The sequence below is a fragment of the Chaetodon auriga genome, chromosome 14 (genome assembly GCF_051107435.1).
Source record: "Chaetodon auriga isolate fChaAug3 chromosome 14, fChaAug3.hap1, whole genome shotgun sequence".
Taxonomy (NCBI): domain Eukaryota; kingdom Metazoa; phylum Chordata; class Actinopteri; order Chaetodontiformes; family Chaetodontidae; genus Chaetodon; species Chaetodon auriga.
Window position 1 is genome coordinate 24,573,826 of NC_135087.1, and position 21,942 is coordinate 24,595,767.

A 21,942-nucleotide genomic window follows, 5' to 3' on the forward strand; every position below is an offset into this window, starting at 1 on the left:
ACAGGCGCTGTCTCAAATATAGATCTGGCAATAACCTCCTGTGATCTGGCAAGGGTGGGAGAATGGGACTCTATGGACAGGTACACAATGGGTAGTGGTCACTTTCCAATTTGTGGTTAGATGTAATAAAGCTATTGAGGGTGTCAAGGGGGAAGGGACTATAGATGAGTGGAGTAACAGCTTATGTGAAGTTATTATGTGCAGTGCTTGTAAATGCATCCCTGTGAAGAAAAACCCTAGGAGGAACCCTAGAAGCATGTGATGAAGCAATACAAGCTAGGAATCAAGCCTATAGGGCTTTGAGGAAAAGTCCAATGGAGAGTATAGCAGTGGAGTATAAGAGATTGAGAGCAAAGGCTAGGAGAGTGGTCAAAGGAGCAAAGAGGGAGTGCTGGAGAAGATATTGTGGTAAATTAGGAGTAGAAACAACAGTGGGTGAGATGTGATGGGCAGTGCACCGTATGTCAGGAATTTTAAGGAAAAACAACATGCCAGTGTTAGAGGAAGAGGGCAAGGTTTGCAGAAGTGATTTAGAAAAAGCAAAATTGCGTGAAACTAAGTTTAAGTCTGTTCAAAGCGGGGTTAACCTTGGTGAAGAAGGTGTAAGGAAAAGAAATGAGACACTTACTGTGCGTTCAGACCAAAAGAGGCAAAAGAGGCAAAAGAGGCAAGGACACCGGAAGTTAATACATTTTCAATGAGAGCCCGGCGTCCTGAGCGGCCAAAGCGTAGCCGCCGTCAGCCGCGCGTCTAGAGCGTCCAAAGCGGCTAAAGCGTCCAAAGCGGCACCAGATGAAAAGTTGAAACTCGGTTAACTTTATGGTAATTAGCTATGACACGGTTCAGTGGCAACCGGCGGCAACCAATCAGAGTAGAGGTGTCCTTTGCTCGAGCGGGCCCCAAAGAACAACGCATGTAACTTTGGTTCCTAGTTCCGTCATGGATGCCGAGAAATTGATCACTTGTGTGCGGGCACAGCACACATCACAGCGATGTCATCCAAATCCATGATGAGTCGATATGATTTTGAGGGTTAAACGCGCATATTTATAGTCGTCGCAGACCATGTTGATGATACAATAATAACCCTTAAAAGATCCTTAAAAAAAATAACGCATTTTATCCTAAGGGCAAAAAACTGCCCCCTTCCCAAAAACTGCTGTAAAAATATTATATATTCATATTTTTTTCCACTTTAAATGGTTAAATCTTTTAAAACTAGTTCAGCCGGAAATATACATATCAAATATTAATTATATTTTGGGGATTTTAACCCTTTAAATGCCAGTATGTTTACATATTTCCACAGTTTTTTTATCGAAAAAAACAACAAAACTAAAATAATTTCCATAAAATACATTTCAAGGAGTATTTGATTACTATTATTATTAGGCCCTGAGATGGGTCAATGATTGGCAGTAACATTGATTTTGATGCATTGTTATTTTTTTTTGCAGTGTCAGATTTAAAGAAACACTCACACATTTTATCCTAAGGACAAAAAACTGCCCCCTTCCCAAAAACTGCTGTAAAAATATTATATATTCATATTTTTTTCCACTTTAAACGATTCAGTCTTTTGAAACTACTTCAGCGTGAAATATTCATATCAAATATTAATTATATTTTGGGGATTTTAACCCTTTAAATGCCAGTATGTTTACATATTTCCACTGTTTTGTTATTGAAAAAAACAACAAAACTAAAATAATTTCCATAAAATACATTTCAAGGAGTATTTGATTACTATCATTATTAGGCCCTGAGATGGGTCAATGATTGGCAGTAACATTGATTTTGATGCATTGTTATTTTTTTTGCAGTGTCAGATTTAAAGAAACACTCACACATTTTATCCTAAGGACAAAAAACTGCTCCTTTCCCAAAAACTGCTGTAAAAATATTATATATTCATATTTTTTTCCACTTTAAACGATTCAGTCTTTTAAAACTACTTCAGCCTGAAATATTCATATCAAATATTAATTATATTTTGGGGATTTTAACCCTTTAAATGCCAGTATGTTTACATATTTCCACTGTTTTGTTATTGAAAAAAACAACAAAACTAAAATAATTTCCATAAAATACATTTCAAGGAGTATTTGAATACTATTATTATTAGGCCCTGAGATGGGTCAATGATTGGCACCAACATTGATTTTGATGCATTGTTATTTTTTTTGCAGTGTCAGATTTAAAGAAACACTCACGCATTTTATCCTAAGGACAAAAAACTGTCCCCTTCCCAAAAACTGCAGTAAAAATAGTATATATTCATTTTTTTTTCTACTTTAAACGATTCAGTCTTTTAAAACTACTTCAGCCTGAAATATAAATATCAAATATTAATTATATTTTGGGGATTTTAACCCTTTAAATGCCAGTATGTTTGCATATTTCCACTGTTTTTTTTTTTAACCGAAAAAAACAAAAAAACTAAAATAATTTCCATAAAATACATTTCAAGGAGTATTTGATTATTATTATTATTATTATTATTATTATTATTATTATTATTATTATTATTATTATTATTATCATTATTATTATTATTAGGTCATGAGATGAGTCAATGATTGGCAGCAACATTGATTTTGATGCATCATTACTTTTTCTGCAGTGGCAGATTAAAGTTGATAATCTTAGCCTATCATGATATATAATGATTTTCAGATCAGAGACAGAGAAAGAGAAAGAGAGAGCGTATGTGTCTGAGTGTGTGAGTCCAGGTCAGGTGGAACAGAGGCAGCAAATGGACAGACTATCATCCTTGCATGTGAACTTCCCACATTTGCAGCAGGTGCTGCCAACTTGTCTCTTTCTGTCCGTGCAAAAGTCGCACTGCCTCCTGCCCTCACATTTATTCATGAGAGAGGGGCCTGCAGCAACACTTTGCAGATTTGCGACTATTCCTTCAGCAGCTGATAAGCAGGGAAGGCACCCTCTCTTCTTGTTGCGTGGGGTCACCCAGTGACGTTGCTAGGGTCTCTTGCAGCTCCAAGCAAGAAATCCCTGGCGTCCCCACCCCACCCGTGCACGTTGCAACAGTTTGGTTTTTGCACACATAAATGCACAATTTCTGGGACATTTGAGATGAATACTGAAAAAATATATTAGTGGTTTGGAAGTGAGGTCCAGGGACCAACAGAGGACCCTGAAAGCCCAGGCCTATCAACAATCTTTGTTGTAAATAAGTGGCCGGGGCCCCCCTAGTGGCCGGGAGCTCCAAGCAACTGCCTGGCTTGCCTGTCCACAAGCCCCGCCCCTGGGGTCACCAGCACTTCTCCCACCTCTTCAATGAAGAGCCTCCTCCTGTATGGTTTCTGCTGCTGCCAGGAGTTGGACTCCAGCTGGTCTTTTCTACCTCTGAGGCCTCCTCCAAGTCAGCCTCAGAGTCCTCGGAGGTGGATGAGGAGCCATCCTCGCACTCAGAGTGCATGATCACTTCCAGAGCCTCCTGTGTCTTGTAATGTCTTGCCATCTCCAAAATGACTACTCCCGCACTACTGCTTATACTTATTACCATGGCTGCAGTGCTCCTGCATAAAAAACCTGAGCGAGAACCAAAACAAGCTAGTGATTGTTTTTATTGTTGAATTAGTTCATAATGCGTAAGTGTGGCCTTCTAAGAGAAAAGACCTTTGAAGTTGCACACACACACACGCACACACACGCACACACACACACACACACACACGCACACACACGCACACACACGCACACACACCCGCACGCTCACACACTTTTATTTTTATACACACACACCATTGTCCAACATCAAGGCGACACACACTTATCATTTCAGTAGCAAGGCACCCTCGCAGAAAACAGTAAAAAGTGTGAAATTTTGCTGCATGCTTTGAAGGGGTAAAAAGTAGCGCCATTTGGTGGACAAATATAAAAATTAAAAATTGAAAGCTAGTAGTCCAAAATGAAATCCTAACATATAGGAATGCATTAGTTTATGTTAAATGTGGGATCAAAAAAGGCATTTTCAATGGTTTTTAATGGGGCATTTTTTTGTCCTTAGGATCTAATGTGTCGGTTCTTGCGTAGCTTAGCCATTTTAGGCTAATTTAAGAAACTGAGACGAAAATTCTAAAAAATTCTAAAATGTTTTAAAAATGAATATCCTTTGGCATATTCATGGCTATATTCATTCAACACAGCCAAAAAAAAATTTTTCCCCATTCTTCCAAAAAAGGAACACTCTTTGGCCACACACACACACACACACACACACACACACACACACACACACACACACACACGAACTTGACGAGCTTGTATGACACCAAACAAAAGACAAGCAGACAACACCACATGCGTAATTGTGCACAGAGATGCTGCAGCTGAGACGTAAGGAGCGCGCATTTGCACCCGTGTGTGTGTGTGTGTGTGTGTGTGTGTGTTCTATAGGCCTAAAGAAAATTACCCCGGAGTCGGAAAACATAACAATCTTGTGGCCAAAGAGCGTTTTACTTTTTTGGAAGAATGGGGAAAAATGGGGTGAGGCGGTTATGACATTAAATTAACTCCCGCTCATAATTGTTATTATTGTATCATTAACATGGTCATTAACACGGCGGCATGGTCAAAATCATATGGACTCATCATGGATTTGGATGACATCACTGTGATGTGTGCTGCTGCCTGCCTGTACACCCGAAGAAGACGCTTGGAAAAAAAAAAAGCACTTTTCACTGCACACATCAAGATATTTTTGCTCTATTTAAATGTCAGTTAGTTGATAAAATGCTTTGTTGTGCAATGTGTCATCTCATTCAGATGAAGCAAGAAAGGCTTGCATGCCCAGGGTACGTCTTTGCCACAGAATTTTAGTATATTTCAAAGTTGTAAAAGTTTGATGTTGTGGTGGGTAAATCATAATGCCCTTTGTTAATTGCTTCCTCCTCAATACGTCAATCCGCTTGTGTTCATGCTCTGAGATTTTTTTTTCTGTATGTAATGACACACAAAACCTCCTATGCAACTAGGCATGCTTTAAACTGAAGGTGAACAACAGCAAGCAGCACTATGCCGCTGTCAAGAAGTCTGCTTTGCGGCTCCTTTAAATGACTAGCGCGATTTAACTTTGACGTCAGTCACGTGAAGAGGGACCAAAGCGGCTAAAATATTTTGCCGCTTTGGAAGCTGTCCGGTTTCTCGCGCAGCCTCGGGCGTCCTTGCCTCTTTTGCCTCTTTTGGTCTGAACGCACAGTTAGACGACACGTACAAAATTGAGGTAAATGAAGATAACAGTGACAGTTACAATCTTTATTTTTCATTGGAAGAATTGCGTAGAGCTATTAAAAAAGGGAGGAGAACAGCCCCTGGTAAGGATGGCATAAGTTATGAGATCCTTAAGAGAGCAAGTGATATAGTGTGATACAGTGAGGAAATATTGTCTCTCTAAAGTCTAAACTCTATAAAGTTGTACAAGGCTGGAATACGGGGGCGTATGCTTAACTGGATCCGGGAGTTCTTGCAGAACAGGATGATTCAAGTTAGGGTAGGAGATGCTTATTCGAATGGCACAACAATTGATAACGGAACACCCCAAGGGAGCGTTATCAGCCCAGTGTTATTTAATGTGATGGTAAGCGACATCTTTGAAAGCCTTGGGTCTGGTTTTGGAGTATCCCTGTTCACAGATGACGGGGCAGCCTGGAAAAGAGGGAGAAATATTAAACACAATAAACAAAAAAACAAAAAATAAATAAACTGCGGTGTCACCGCGGGTATACGTGCCACAAAGCGAGCACGGATTCCACCCAGCATGGATGAGAAGAGGGCAGACACACGGCCGGTGTGCACGTTGCCAGCTCAACACAGGGTTTTGGTGAAGCGTAGGCTTGGAGCGAGCCCTGCCACCATATGGCTCCGCATTCAAAGCCGCCGGAGAAAGTCAGCACTACAGAGCAAGGAAACCAGCAGGTAAAGCAACAATAATGCATAACCCGAAGCACCAAGAAATAGCACAAGTGCCCACCTTGTGCTACAGGGAGATCAGCACACACGTCACACACCAAACCACTGCACACTAGATACCAGGACACCAGACTCTGGAGGAGGTCAAGGAGAGTGATCAGAGCAGCAGCACTCCACCTGAATATAAGAGTGACGGTGCCGCCCCGCAATCAAAGCGCAGCAGGATAATTGAACACAGCCTGCAGACAATTAAGCTGGCTGGAAGAGGGGAGAATGAAACTCAACCTGCCACATATGTATGGACAAGCTATTGAGAAGGTGAAAGAATTAAAATTTTTGGGTGTTTATTTTGCTGAAAAGTTAACATGGAAAAAGCATATTGATAACGTTGTGAATAAATGTGAGAAAGTGGTGAATGTAATGCGTTTTCTGTCGGGAAGCTCATGGGGTGCTGGCAGGGATACTCAGTTAATGATTTACAGGGCCATGATAAGGTCAAGACTAGACTATGGTTGTGTGTGCTTTGGAACAGGAGCAGAGTCAAATTTAAAACGGTTGGATGTAATTCAGGCAAAGGCACTCAGAATATGTTGTGGGGCACTCTGAACAACACCAATCCCAGCTTTGCTTGTTGAAATGGGTGAAACACCTCTGGGAATTCGACGGGCTAAACTGGCGATGCAGTATATTGTTAAGCTGCAGGTGCATCAAGGAGAGCACCCAGCAAAATCTGTACTTGATGTTACCTGGGAGTGGGGGGTGGGGAAAAAGTCTAAAAAAAAAAGGTCTCATTTTTAATATGTGTAAACAAGAGGAGAAGCTGGAATTGGACCCGGCCCCGGATAAAGTGGGTGAAAATAGATGGATGGATGGATGGATATAAAAGCATGCGCAAAGTGGTGCAAAAAATATCATTAAAAACAATGGCTGCTTTAGCAGTATTAGAAGACATTGCAAATGGTGCAATATGAAGAGAGCGTGCGTTCAGAGACAGAGAGGATTTACTGGTACATGATGACAACTGGCTCATCAGCCACTTTAGGTTCCCGAGGGCAAATCTCCTAGAACTGTGCGCAGAGCTGCGGCTGGCCTTGGAGCGCAACACAGCAAGGAACCATGCGCTGCCTGTGCCCATACAGGTGCTGACCACACACATTAACCAACATTGTGGCGAGGTGCCCTGGTTCAACGCACAATTCATACATTCTGAGTAACAGCATGGTTGGAAACAGACTACAAGCTGGCACTGTGCGCGATGAGTGGCTTCTTGGAGAGTAAATTTATTCATGTAATTGTCCTAATATTAATCCCCATGATGCGCATTCAGCATGTGCGTCCCCAAATTCTATCCCGTCTTCACTTCATCATTACTAGTCAGTGGTTAAAGTTAGTGACTTGCTGTTTCTTGCTGGTTAAACCACAGCTTAAGATCTTTCTAACAAGCCCCTGATTGTCTCTGTATGCAAAGTACTCATGTTAATAACCCCATGCATAAAATGTGAAATGTCTTAATCAGCCTCACCTTTTCCCCAGCGCACTTCTGCACTAATTTGCAACGATAGTGTGCGATCCATGTAATGGAAACTGTAAATCCAGTTTACTTTGTCTGCTTTCAATTGACCCCAGGCGACCGTGGCTACCCACTTAAGAGCTGGCTGATGACCCCTCTCACCAACCCTCAGACTGACCAAGAGCGGAGGTACAATGACCTCCATTCCCACACTCGGTCAGTCGTTGAGAGGACAATCGGTATGCTGAAGGGACGGTGGCGCTGCCTGGACAGGACTGGGGGTATACTGCTATACAGTCCTGAGAAGGTGTGCCGCATTGTGATGGAATGCGGCGTCCTCCACAATATGGCAAACCAGCACGCCATACTACTGCCAGAGCAGCATATCCCCCCACCAGACGAACCAGAAGCTGGACCCATGAATGTGCATCCTACCCAGGAGGCCATTCGGGCCCGGCAACATTTGACTTCAACCATGTAAAAGAGGCAAGGACGCAGAATTAATTTATTCACTAATGCATTTATTGATTCACCAATATTTGTGAGGACGCCTAAAATTGATCTAGGCGATCATTTATGCCGCCTATTGCTCTAATGATTTCTTCTTGTAACTCCAGCACAGCACAGGTGAGGACACGGCCAGTGGGGCGGGCAGCAGCAGCCGGTGGATGCGGCATACTGGCGCCGGAGACGCCGGGGACAGTGGAGGAATCCCCCGAGTCTGTGGCACGTGGCTGCGACTGCGTGTCTTCTGTGTTAATAATAATAATAATAATAATAATTAATAATAAATAATAAATTGAGTAATCAAACATGAGTCGAAGTCTTTGATACCCTCTTTGATATGCTGCCATGTTTAAATTTAAATTCAAACGATTTCAAACCAAATTCAATACCATACATACAGCATTTACGCATGAACCTCTATCTTATAGGGCTGTGAGCAGGCTACTGTATCAACACATTTATTGTGAGTTACACACATACATAGGTATTTACCTTGGGGGTAATCAGTCACCCACATGTGCTCCCACCACCCCTGAAAGAGCAGCGTCACCCACAATTGCGGCGACTCTCTGTTCAAACAGGATGGGCCCCTCTTCTCCTGTCCCCCCGCCTGTTTTGGCCACACTTTGGCGGTGGGCAGCCATCCTCCGCTTCACATCCACCTTGAAGTCAGACCACTTCTTTTTTATTTCTTCTTGTGTGTGCTTCTCTGACAACACAGCATTGACAGTGTCACACACACTCTCCCACTCACTCCTCTTGCGTTTGGTGCTTATGCCTGTGGACAGCATGCCAAAGAGCACATTTTTGCGCACCTCCACTTCAGCGAGTAGCGCCTCCAATTCGCTTTCGGTGAAATTCTTTTTCTTTGCCGTCTTACTCATTCTTCTTTGATTTTCTGATGTGCAAAGAGGGGAAACCCAGGTGCAGGGCTCATTTAAATATGATTTGGGGATTTAAATAGGGGCGTGGACAGGGAGGGGTCGGGTACTCCAAGATGTGTGCTCAATTCCACGTTGATTGGGATGTACAAAGGAAATGTGCTTCCATTCATGCATGCCCACAGACCTGGATATTTTTGTGCGTACAACGTTTTCTGGATTTGAGCGCACGCCATGTCTCAGTAGGAAATCCACACAAGTCTTTGTACATGAGGCCCCTGGTCAACTCGGTGCGCCAGCGGCGCGCCACTGGGCAAGTGAATTTTCATAAACTGGCAGAGTCGTGTGCCCACGTCACCGATACCTCCAGAGTGTCTGGCATTTCACTGCAATCAATAATTAGCAACAGCCACAATTCAGTGCAACTATCTGAGTCAGCACATACAGTCAGACCTAAATTTATATATTTTGATCAGTACCTCATCTAACCACATCGCAAGCGCGTTCGGCACGGGTAATGGTCACTCAACCTGACCGAATGTACACAGGTACATAGATACGGCCACTGCGAGCCTGGACTTCCTGGACCAGAACACCAGTCTCTTCCTGGGAGAAGTTTGGGCGTTGGACAGTTTCCTGCGCGGGCTCAATCATCCTCGAAACTTGCCATGCGCCTCACCAGCGGCGTTTTTAAAGGTGATGTGAGGAGCTGGTGTCAAACCCACTCCCCGCCTTCTCTGCTCCCTCCTCCTGAGTTGCGCCGCTGGGTGGGACTGAGATGAGAAGGGGGAGTATGTTGCGCCCACAGCGCAGTGCACGAAAATACCAAAGACTGCACAGCCAGCGAAGCGGACCTGACTTTGCACCGCACCGGCAGCGGAAATGAAAATAGAGCCCTTGGAGTAGTATTGTAGGGAACATTCTTGCATTGTTCCTTGCAAACTTTGACAGGATGGCAGGGAGGGAGACTGATGGGGACAACAGCATGGAGTTAAGTGAGGAGGATGATAGGAGGGAGAGTGAATGGAGAGAGGTGGTGAAAGGAAGAAGAGGAAAGAGTCGTAAGAAAAGGAAAAACAAGGAATCTAGTACGGGTGGGTCAGAAAGCGAGGCTTCACTAATAGGCTGCAATACAGAAGTAGAGGTGGAGAAAGCAAAGAAAATTACTAGTGTGGGGATAATCAAAGTATTCAGAGTTGTCAGGGTGGGGGACCAGAGGTTCAGTGGCTGCAAGGGGGTCATTTCTGGAATTCCCCTTAGTGTTAGTGTGGCGAGGAGGTGGTAAAGAAGATAGATGCAGCTCCTAATATTACTCAAGAGTTCGACAACGCCACCCTGGGAATTTCACCCAGGGAATTACTCTGGTCAGACACCAGGCACACAGGTTTGTGGTTACTGAGAGCACGAGACGTGGTTCCAAGTTTAAAATACAATTTATTAAATATTTGTATTTTCTAAAAAAAAAAAAACAGTACTAAAACCCATTCACACAAAGACAATAGGGCAAACCTAATCAGGGCTGAGGCCGAAGTGGATAGGCGAAGGCTAGTGCAGGGGAGGGATCCACCATAAAAAAGAAAAAGCAGAAACCTAAATCACCAGGCACACGTGGCAGACACTCTCCATGAAGAAAACCCACTCCCGGGGACGCACCAAGACGAAACGGGGGGATGCCACCACCAGAGCACCAGCACCGCCACCCCCGGCCTACAGCAAATGAAAAGGGGAAAATAAAACCAGTTAATAAGGTTGCACACACCAAAAATGTGGTGTATTTCAATAACGAGGCGGTCGCACATGTTTAACAACTTTACTAACAGGTTGGAGCATGGCAAGTAATACAGTCAACATGGTGAGGGGGGCTGGCTTCTACTGAGCATGCGCAGCACAGCTACTCAAAAGTAAGGCAGGTCTATTAGGTCAAACAGCAACAAAACGAATACTGCATTACTGCAATACATCACATTTCCTCCCCCTTTAGCTCAAAACTCACTCAAATAATGTAATACCCCAAAACAGTGTTTACCATCATAGTGCATTAACAATCACTAACATTACCTTAAACTGTCAACAACAAAAATCAGACATATTCTCTTTACGGTACTGAATGCTCATAATGTGTTACCCAATTATGAACTTTTAACCTTTAATAAACTAAAACAAAGCAATCAGTTAGTCTTCAGAATGCCATATCACTGTGCTTAGTCACGGTAACGCTGTGGCAATCGCGTGGCACGCTGCGAGCGCCTCAAAGTCACTGCCACTGGATCAGGTGGTTCAGGAACCCTCGGCCGCTCAGACACCGGGATCTCAGACGCCCAAAGCTCTGGTCCTGAACAAGCCTCTGCCTGCTCAGCCGGCTCAGCTGACTCCTCCTCAGGTGCTTGCTCTGGGGTGTCTGGAGAGAAGCGAGGCCTCAACTGATCTCCATGACGACGGTATAGCTGGTCAGTCTTTTCGCCTAGCACCTTGTATGAGACAGGGCCAGTCTGCTGCTTTACTACTCCTGGAATCCATCTTGGATTTTCCCCTGCAGTATTGCGCAGATAGACCTGTTCGTTCACATCAAACTGTCTCTCTACGGCTTTGCTGTCGTGTTCTTCCTTCTGTCGATACTGCCTCCTCCTCACTGCTTCAGTGATGCTTGGTTTCAGGAAGTCCAATCTGGTTCGCACATGCCTCTTTAAAAACAAGTCAGCTGGTGACTCGCCCGTTGTGCTGTTGGGAGTTGTGCGATATCGTAGCAGGAAGTGTGAGATTTTATCATCAATGCTCAGGTCGTCCCCTGCTAGCTTTTTCATGCCTGCTTTGAAGGTTGCAACATACCTCTCGGCCAGGCCGTTGGTGGCTGGGTGTCTCGGAGCACCAGTTGTGTGGAGGATTCCGTTCCTCCTCATGAACTGCCGAAACTCGTCCGACATGAAGGTTGTTGCGTTGTCAGTGACTATTTGCTCCGGCACTCCGTATGATGCAAATAGCCTCTTTAGCCTGGTGATAGTTGCTGCAGAAGTTATTTGTGTCATCTTGTAAACTTCCAGCCATTTTGAATATGCGTCGACCACGATCATGAACATGTTACTCATGAATGGGCCCGCAAAGTCAATGTGAAGTCTTTTCCAAACACTCCCAGGGAACTCCCAAGGGTGTAATGGGACCTGGCATGGCATACGTTGGTCTAGCTGACAAGTCTCACACTCTTTGCACACTTTTTCCACGTCGGTGTCGACTTTAGGCCACCAAACATACTGACGTGCGATTGCTTTCATCTTCACGATGCCGGGGTGTCCAGCATGGATCTCTTTTAGCACTGCTGACCTCAGTTTTGCAGGAACAATCACTCTTGTCCCCCATAGGACGCATCCCTGCTCCACAGACAATTCATCTTTTCTTTTGTGAAACACCTTCAGTTCCTCTGGTATTTCCTCCGGCCATCCTTCCATGACATATCTGTGCAGTTTTGAAAACTCTGGGTCATTTCTTGTCGACTTGGCGATCTGTCTTGCACTCAGTGGTGCCCCCTCCAGGTGCTCACATACCAGTGCATCGATGTATGCTGACATAGTCTCTGTTCCCGCATCCTTGGTCTCAGGCAGTGGGACACGTGATAACCCATCTGCGTTGGCATGTTTCTCTGACTGACGATACTGTATGTGGTAATCATATGCGGACAGTATGATAGCCCACCTCTGGATACGCGCTGCTGCCATCGTTGGAAGTCCCTTATGCTCTCCGAACAGCGTCAGCAGAGGTCTGTGGTCTGTGATTAGATCAAACTGTCGCCCCCACAGATATTGGTGGAACTTTTTTACACCGAACACCAAGCTCAGAGCTTCCTTCTCAATTTGCGAGTATTTCTTTTCCGCTGGGGAAAGTGACCGTGAAGCATAGGCCACTGGGTGTTCTTCTCCGTCTGGTGTTGTGTGCTGAATTACCGCTCCGATTCCATAAGCGGAAGCATCGCATGCGAGGGTTAGCGGCAGGTGTGGATTGTAGTGCATCAACACTTTGTCACTTGTCAAAAGTTGTTTACACCTGTTGAATGAATCCTGTTCAGTTTTGCTCCATCTCCAGGTGGTTTCATCCTTTAGCAGGCTGTAGAGCGGTTCGAGCACTGTGCTCTGCTGGGGTACAAAGCGTCCATAGTAGTTTACCAGTCCCAGAAAAGCTCTTAACTCTTTGACGTTTGTGGGTGCTGGTGCTTCGTGTATGGCCCTCACCTTGTCTTGGGAAGGATACACGCCTTTTTCATCAAGCACGTGACCCAGATACCCAATCTGTGTCTTGCCAAACTCGCACTTGGACTCTTTTACTCTAAACCCGTTCTCCGAGGTGCTCTGCTTCGTCTCGGCCCATCACCAGGAGGTCATCCAGATAAACCACCACATTGAGGTCCTTCATCAGGTTCTCCATGATTCTCTGGAAGATACTGACAGCAGAGTTTACACCGAAACAGAGGCGATTGTAAACAAAGAGTCCCTTGTGTGTGTTTACAGTTGTAAACTTCTTGGAGTCTTCATCAAGGAGCACTTGTTGATATGCTGAAGCCAGGTCTATTTTTGAGAATAGCTTCCCACCACTAAGTGTTGCCAGCACCTCCTCAATGCGTGGTAAGGGATATGTTTCAGTATTTGTAGCCTGGTTCACAGTAACTTTGTAGTCACCGCATAGACGGAGTGTGCCGTCCCGCTTGTTTACAGGAACTACTGGAGCAGCCCACTCACTGTGCTTTACAGGGGAGATTATTCCATCCTTCTCCAGCCTCTCTAGTTCCTTTTCCACTTTTTCTTTCATTGCAAATGGCAGGGGGCGTGCTTTGTGGAATTTTCGGGTTGCATCAGGTTTGACAGAGATTGCTGCTTTGATGTCCTTTAATGTTCCGAGCTCATCCCTGAAAACTTCACTGTATTTAGCTATCACCTCAGGGATTGACTTGGGCAGCTGTGGTGGCTGTCTGCATTCACTGACTGTTTTGATCTCTTTCCAGTTGAGTCTTATTTGTTCAAGCCAGTTTCTCCCACACAGTGAAGGACCCTTCCCTTTAACAACTAATAGTGGCAAGTCAGCAGTCTGATCTTCATATGTCACTTTAGCCATGAACTGTTCTCTGACTGGGATGGGCTGACCTGTGTAGGTTTTTAGCTTGACACTGGCGCCCTCTAGCGGTACATGGGAGAACGACCTTTCATACACAGCCTCTGAAATAATGCTGACAGCGGCTCCCGTGTCTATTTCCATCAGTACATGTACAGCATTTATTTCAAAATCAACGCTAAATGGCCGCCTGCTTGTGTTATCTGCAATCATCACTGGGAACATGTCCACTTCTGCTCCTTCTGCATGAACATAGCCAGTGGTGACTTTTTGTCCGCGCTTCTTCTGCGCCCCCTTCTTTTCTCGTGTGGGCCAGCTGGCTCTGCATGCTTTCTGGATATGTCCCGTTTTATTACATTTATGACATCTACTGTCCTTCTAAGTAGTAGTCACTGGCGGTATGATTCTTGCCTTTGCATCTATAGCACTCTTTTTGCGCTGACGGATAATGTCTCTGTTTTTCTTTTACCTTGTGAACAGAACCAGTAGCGCTGTCCCCCTTTCTCAACTGCTGCACATCCCGGTGCGCCATTTCCATGTTCATGGCCAGTTCCAGGGCTTTTGCAAAAGTTAGTCCGTCCTCAGGGAGCAACTTCCGCTGGCAAGCTTCGATATTAATCCCACTGACGAAACCGTCGCGTAGGGCCTCATCCAGCCGGTCCCCAAAGTCACACTTAGCGGCTAACTGCTGAAGCTCCACCGCGAACTGAGAAGCCGACTCGTTACTCTTCTGCACACACTTACGAAATCTGAAGCACTCTGCGATGACCAACGGTTTTGGCTCATAATATCCTCTCATGACGTCCACAATCTGCTCGAAACTTTTATCCTTTGGTTTCTCTGGGTGAACTAAATTGCGCAAAAATCCGTAGGCAGAAACTACCATTGAACTCAAAAGGGTCACCACCTGTTTTTCCGCCGCTACACCATGTGCGATGAAAAAGAGCTCCATGCGCTCCACGTAGGCGGACCACGGCTCAACTTCAGGCTTGAACTCGGCCGGTCCCGCAAGGGTTGCCTTTTTTTTTTTTTTCTTGTCCAGTTTATCTCGTCGCCAGTTATGTGGTGTATTTCAATAACGAGGCGGTCGCACACGTTTAACAACTTTACTAACAGGTTGGAGCATGGCAAGTAATACAGTCAACATGGTGAGGGGGGCTGGCTTCTACTGAGCATGCGCAGCACAGCTACTCAAAAGTAAGGCAGGTCTATTAGGTCAAACAGCAACAAAACGAATACTGCATTACTGCAATACATCACAAAAAACAAAACCACAATTAGTGGGCAGGTCACAGACTAAACAATATATCAAATAATGACTGCCCAGTATAACCAAAGAAAAGAAAAATAAAGAAAACAAAACAAAACTCAATTACAGAAAGCAACTCGGAATTAACAAACTAGAATTACATAAATAAAATCAAAAGATAAACGCCAGCACATTACTCAGAAATAATAATAAAATAAAATGAGACACACACACGTCCCACCACCCATTCAACGTAAAAGGGGGTCAGTCCCCGGTAAAGAATAAAAATAATCGCGCCCGGTCCTGCCGTACGGCCGAGCAATCGTGCACAGAGGAAGTGGCGGCCAATCCCCTGAGGGCCACAGGACGCCGTAACTGCAAGCAGCAGCAGCGAATACGCGCCGCGAACGCGGTGCAAACAAAGCAGCAGCGGTCCGGTGAGGTGGTTACACTAGCACCTAATTCAGAAAGACACTGTTAGCATCTACTAAGAATGCTAGAATTGGTATGGTAGCATGTTGCACATACATACCTTGTTAGCAGCAACAGACACTCACACACTCACAAGAGGGGGGGGGGGGGGCGAAAGGACTCCAGACAGCCGCCAGCATTTACCTGTGACCACATTAGCCACCTAGTAGCACCAACCACAACGCAGGGAGAGATGACACTTACCACCGCCAGATAATCACGGTGCACACAGAGAGCACGGAGCAGCACACCAACAGTCGCCCTACAGCACAACACAAATGCATCAAGCATAATAACTGGACCAAATGACCAGCGTGGTGACGCAGAGTACGGCCATACCTGTCGGGCACACAACCTCTGACCCGGAAGTGACACGGGTGACGATGGGAGCGCAGAGGAAGAGACGGTTGGCGGACTACCGCTTTTATACCGCCGCACTTTAATGCGTAACGGAAGCTACGGTAACCAAAATGCTCATCCTGCTACATTAGTAAGAAGGAACTGATAGAAAACCTGAAGGTGAGGAATAACACAGTGAGGAGTGTGAAAAGAATGACAAGGGGAGTGGAAAAAAAGGAGACTGAAACCATCCTGGTAGGGTTTGAGGAAAAGGTTGTACCAAAGGAAATATACTTTGGGTTCCTAAGATATGCTTAGGTGCAAAGGAAAAAGATGATGCACTAGATGTGGAGGAGAGCATTAATATGGAAAGTGTGGCAAGGGAGTGTTACCAAAGTGCTGTAATTGTGAATGTGATCATAGTGTAGCTTATTGGGGATGTGAAGTACTCAAAAAGAGATGGAGGTGCAGCAGGTAAGTGTGAAAGAAAAGGTCTAATATGGTGAGGCAGTAAAGTTGACAGGACAGAAAAAACAGAATAAGCAGGGAGGAAGTAATAAAGAGCAAGTTGCTGCAAAAGAAGAAGAAGAAGAAAACACATGGATAGAGAAGAAGAAACTGGTTACCTTTATAGCAGGAGTAGTAAATGCTACATATAGGATTAAATCTAAAACTGAGAGGATTCAGGTTGTTGTTAAAGCTGCAGAACATCATCTACAAATGAAAGTGTTAAAATGGGAAGAAGTTAATGATGAACTCAGGCTATAGTCAAGTCAAGAGACAGCATGTGTGGGTTCATAGTTCATAGTAAGAACGAGAACAAAGCCAGATTTAGCATGTATTCAAGAAACTTGGTTAAAGCCTAATCTAGATTTTGTATTATATGGATATGAGGCAGTGAGGCAGGACAGGAGAGAGGGGGGAGGAGGTGGATGTGCCACATTTGTAAAACAAGGCATTCCATATAGAATAATAGGAACAGGAAATGAACAAGAGTATGTGGTAGTGAAAGTGTGGGCTGAAAGGAAAGAACTGTTGATTGTGAATTATTATAATCCATGCAAAAGACTGGAGTTAAACGAGCTTGAAGAGATAGAAGGTCAGAATAACAGTAATATTGTCTGGTGTGGTGATTTCAATGGAAACAACACTTTATGGGGGAGTGGAAGGATAGACAGTAATGATCAGGCAACAGAAGAGCTGCTCGATGAAAAGCATTAAGTGTGCCTAAATGATGGCAGATTTACAAGAATTGACATTAACACAGGAAAATAATCTGTACTTGATCTTACATTAGTGTCAAGCAATATAGCATCAATCTGTGACTGGACAGTATATCATGAAGGAACAACAGGGAGTGATCATTACCCAATCTTGTGTTTGCTATATTATAGCAAACACAACTACAGCAAATTCAGGAGGGAAATGGATTCTGGAGAAAGCTGATTGGGTAAAATTTCTTGAAAAAAGTGACAGACACCTAAATCAGATTAATGACGGAATGAACATGGAAACAACTGACAGAAAAATAAAACAAGGCATAATATCAGCTGCTTTAGAATCCATTCCCAAAACTAAAGGCAGGGTAAAGAAGAAAGTGGTACCATGGTGGGATGATAAGTCTAAGAAGTAGAAATAACGCATTTAAAGAACTCACAACTTGCAACATCTGATTCAGTACAAACAAGCTCAGACATTAGTGAGAAGAACAATAATACAGGCAAAAGGGGTACACTGAAGGAAATACTGTAATTCCATTGGAACCATCGTGAAGGTAGAACAGGTGTGGGGGATGATTAAAAAGACAAGAGGGGATAGAAGGCAGTGGAGTTACCCAGTACTGACTGAGGGAAGCGAAGCTGCAGTAACGAATAAGGAAAAGGCAGAGATGTTGGCAAAGCATTTTGTTAGGGTACATAGCTCCAGTAATTTATCAAAGGAAGGAAGAAGAGGCAGAGAAAAAACAAAATCTGAAAATATGGAGGCTTTAAATATGGAAGATAATGCAGATGGTTGGAAAAATATCCATTTCAACATGGGGGAATTAAAAAAGGCATTAGACAAAATAGGAAAGACAGCACCAGGTAAAGATGAAATCTACTACAGCATGATAAAATAGAAGTAAGAAGTCTGGAGAAATTGTTAATACTGTACAACAAAATGTGGGATGAGGGATGAATGCCTGGAAGCTGGAAAGAAGCAATAGTTATTCCAATAAGGAAACCCAGTAAAGATAACAGCAAGCCTGGAAGCTATTGGCCAATTGCTTTGACATCACATATTTGTAAATTAATGGAGCTTATGATCAATGAGAGATTAAAGTATGTTTTAGAAAGTAGAGGTATGGTGGCTACATATCAGAGCGGATTTAAGAAAGGAAGGAGCACAATGGATCCAATAGTGTGTTTAGAAGATGAAATAAGGAAAGCACAAGTAAATAAGGAAACAGTGGTTGCAGTGTTTCTTGATGTTGAGAAAGCCTATGACATGTCGAGGGACTTCTGATTAAACTGCATTCAACTGGAATCAAAGGAAAAATGTTCAGCTGGATTATGGATTTCCTAGATGGAAGAACTATTCAGGTGACGATAGGATCAGAGCTATCAGATCTAGTAGAAAACGGGATACCGCAGGGGATTGTAGTTAGTCCAACCCTATTTTTCATTATGATAAATGATATATTTATAAATATCCCCATGGATATGGAGCGGTCGCCATTTGCAGATGACAGGGCTCTGTGGACAAGAGGAAGAAATGTTGAACAGGTAGTTGAGAAAATTCAGTATGGAATTAACCGAGTAGAAAAGTGGAGAACAAAATGGGGATTTAAATTTTTGGTGGAAAAAAATAATGTTCCAAGGAAGAAACTCAGGGAAGGTAGCATGAAGTTATATGGAGAGAACTTAGAGAGAGTTGAGAGTTTCTGTTTTCTGGGAGTGTTTTTTGATCAGAGATTAACATGGAAAGAGCACATTAGATATATAGCTAATAAATGTAAAAAAAGTAATAAATGTCATGAGATGTCTGGCAGGATTGGAACGGGGAGCTGACTTTGCATCATTGAAATACATATATGTCACCCTTGTAGCATCGCAATTAGATTATGGAACCATTGTATATGCATCAGCAGCAAAATCTGTACTAGCAGACCTGAATACCATACAAGCTTGGGCCTTAAGATTATTCATAGGAGCAGTTAGAACTTCACCAGTATGTGCAATTCAAGTTGAAGCAGGTGAGATAACATTAGGGATACGTCGGAAGCAACTGATGGCCAACTACTGGATAGATACAAGGGGACATGGAGACAGCCATCCTGCAAAAAGGGTGCTGCAGATATGTTGGGAGAAGGACAGGCCACACAAAGAAAGTTTCGGCTGAAAGGGAAATCAAGTCGCAAGCGATGGAGGAGTATATGATAAGGAGATGGAGGATACTATTGTGTGGCCAATTAGACCTGTATGGATATTAGAAAACCCTTGTGTTGACCTAGAACTATTCAGAATTAAGCTCCATAATGAATACATAAATAAATAATACAGATTTAATTAATGAATATTATAGTTACAAAGACCAGAAATATAAAGAATGGGTTCAGATTTTTACAGATGGATCAAAGGATCCTCCAACAAACACAACAGGGTCTGCGGTTGTTGTGCCCAGTTACAAACTAGGATTCAACAAGAGAGCATCAGATTATTTGAATGTATATACAGTTGAGCTATATGCTATCCTAATGGCATTAGAGTGGAGTGAGCAGATTAACTGCAGTCATTTATTAATATGCAGTGATTCAGTGTCAGCTCTTGCAAGCATTTCATCAGGCCAGCCAGAGGTCATGAGGGTCTGCTCTACAAAGTCTTGAGCACCAACTCACGAATAGTGAAAAAGGGGATAAATGTAAGATTCATGTGGGTTCCATCACACTCAGGTGTCCAGGGAAATGAGAGAGCAGACAAACTAGCGAAAGAAGCAGTCAAAAAAGAAATGGTTGAAATATTAAATTGTCAAAACTAGAAGGGAAAGGCATAGTGTGGAGGAAAATGAAACAACAGTGGCAACAGTTTTGGGACAATGCAGCAAAAGGGAGACATCTACATGCAATACAAAACAGAGTGGGTATTACAAGAAGTAGGAGACACAAGAGGAAGGAACAAGTCACACTGAGCAGACGGAAAATTGGTCATAGCAACGTTAGCAGCGCACTCTTCATCATGGGAAAACATCCAACAGGCATTTGCAATCAGTGTCATGAGGCTGAGACTGCAGAGCATATTTTCATGTCATGCAGGAAATTCACACGAGAGACAAGTTATGATGACACAGCTACAGAAAATAAGGCAGGTGGAGGACAACATTAAAAATATATTACACTGTGAGGACAATGAGCAAGGGAGGAAATAGATTTTCCGTTGTCTAAGAACGACTGGACTGGACAGACGGACCTAGGGAGATGCTACAGTATCTCCCCTTAATGGATAAAGATGGAAAGTGAATCCAGAAGATGGCAGTAATGCAACATCGTGGATGCCAGCTGTCGTAAAACCTCAGAGAAGAAGAAGGGGGAGGAAGAGGAGGAGTTAAAAAGGAAACTGCGCAGTGCCTTAACTTAGTTAAGTTAAGTTAAATGTTAGCATTGAAATGCTGGTTGATTTCTATAACAGGTATGCCTTTTTCACTCACTAACATTACAACACAATATTTAGAAGAAATCGCGAATCTAGTAACATTATGCCACAGATGAATTGGCCAGCTAAGATAACTTGGCCCTCTGTATCGAAAAATGTCGCCACTATAGCTAATGTCAGAAGTCAGTTGAGGTCAGAAACGGACCACGAACACCGACGTTACAAACCAGACTGATACTCGCAAGTTTTAACAACATGAAAGATTGCGCAAGACATTAACTTGGACTCCACGCGGACCACTCTCATTCTGCATTTTATTATTGATTTATTTATTTACTTATTTGTAACATCCTAAATTCAAAAAAATATAGACTTGACTGGCACGAGTGTGACATTTTAATCGAGAAACGAACTCTTTTGTCTGATGTTTAGCTGAAGCATGCTGACTCCTGTCAGAGCTGCCAGGTGTTCCCTCAGATACTTCAGGAGCACCTGTAATTCAGCCACAAACCCAGGTAAAACACAAACACACTCATCCATACGGCTTCTATTCCCCTTTGTGTAGGATTTGCTGCTGTTATCAGAGATAATAATGCAAGATTAATTTTCAAGGGTTAGGATAGTTGCCAGTAAAATTACTGGTTTAGAATCAGCTCAAGAAAAAGTAAAAAGTTGCTCATTCAGCAGGTACTTAGACTAAGTGAAAGTAAGTGGAACATCATAGACTATTATTTCAGATGATGATGTTCTACTATAAGAATAAGTTTGTGCTGTTTAACTGTACCATTTCGTAGCATTTCCTGACTTTATCTTGTTTTCCCATGTCTCTCTTCTCTTGCATATCTTCTAGTTTCTCCTGCAATATTTTAGAGTCCCTACAAAATGTTGATGTAAATTATTGAAAATTGTTGAAGAATTTCAGTTTCAGAAAATGGACTAATAACTAATTTGTTAAGAGTGGCCCATCTCTTTCTGCACACATAATTAGCTGTAACTTAGAAGAACCATTTCTAAAACTATGTCCGCTAACATTCATGGTTTTCATACCTCCACTGCAGAAAGGTTCGAACTGTAGTTGCCTATAAGCTGTATTTGGCATTATTCAATTCAATTCAATTCAATATTCCTTTATTTGTCCCGCGAGGGGAAATTCCAGAATACAGCAGCATCAGTAGAGATTAATATAAGAAGTGCATGCAAATTAGAAACAACATCAGTATATATACAAAAGAGTGAGAATTTTAAATAAAGATAAAAAGAAAGAAATTGTAAAAAAAATTTAAGAAATTGTAGATAGTATTTACAGACTGTTATGTACATGTTTTTATTGCA

General features: G+C 43.2%; 1 protein-coding gene across 4 annotated transcripts in view; it reads left to right on the plus strand.

The window, feature by feature from the left end:
- Positions 1 to 16,023: 16,023 nt before the first annotated feature.
- dglucy (D-glutamate cyclase) overlaps positions 16,024 to 21,942 on the plus strand; it is a 34,435-nt gene continuing 28,516 nt past the window's right edge. For 2 of the 4 annotated variants that reach the window (XM_076748425.1, XM_076748423.1), the window contains exons 1-2: positions 16,075 to 20,646; positions 21,043 to 21,125. In XM_076748425.1, coding sequence (XP_076604540.1) covers positions 21,050 to 21,125 — 76 coding nt within the window. In that variant the 5' untranslated portion in view covers positions 16,075 to 20,646; positions 21,043 to 21,049. Of the gene's footprint in view, positions 20,647 to 21,042; positions 21,126 to 21,942 lie in introns of all 4 variants that reach the window. The other 2 variants (XM_076748424.1, XM_076748428.1) reach the window with 2 other exon arrangements.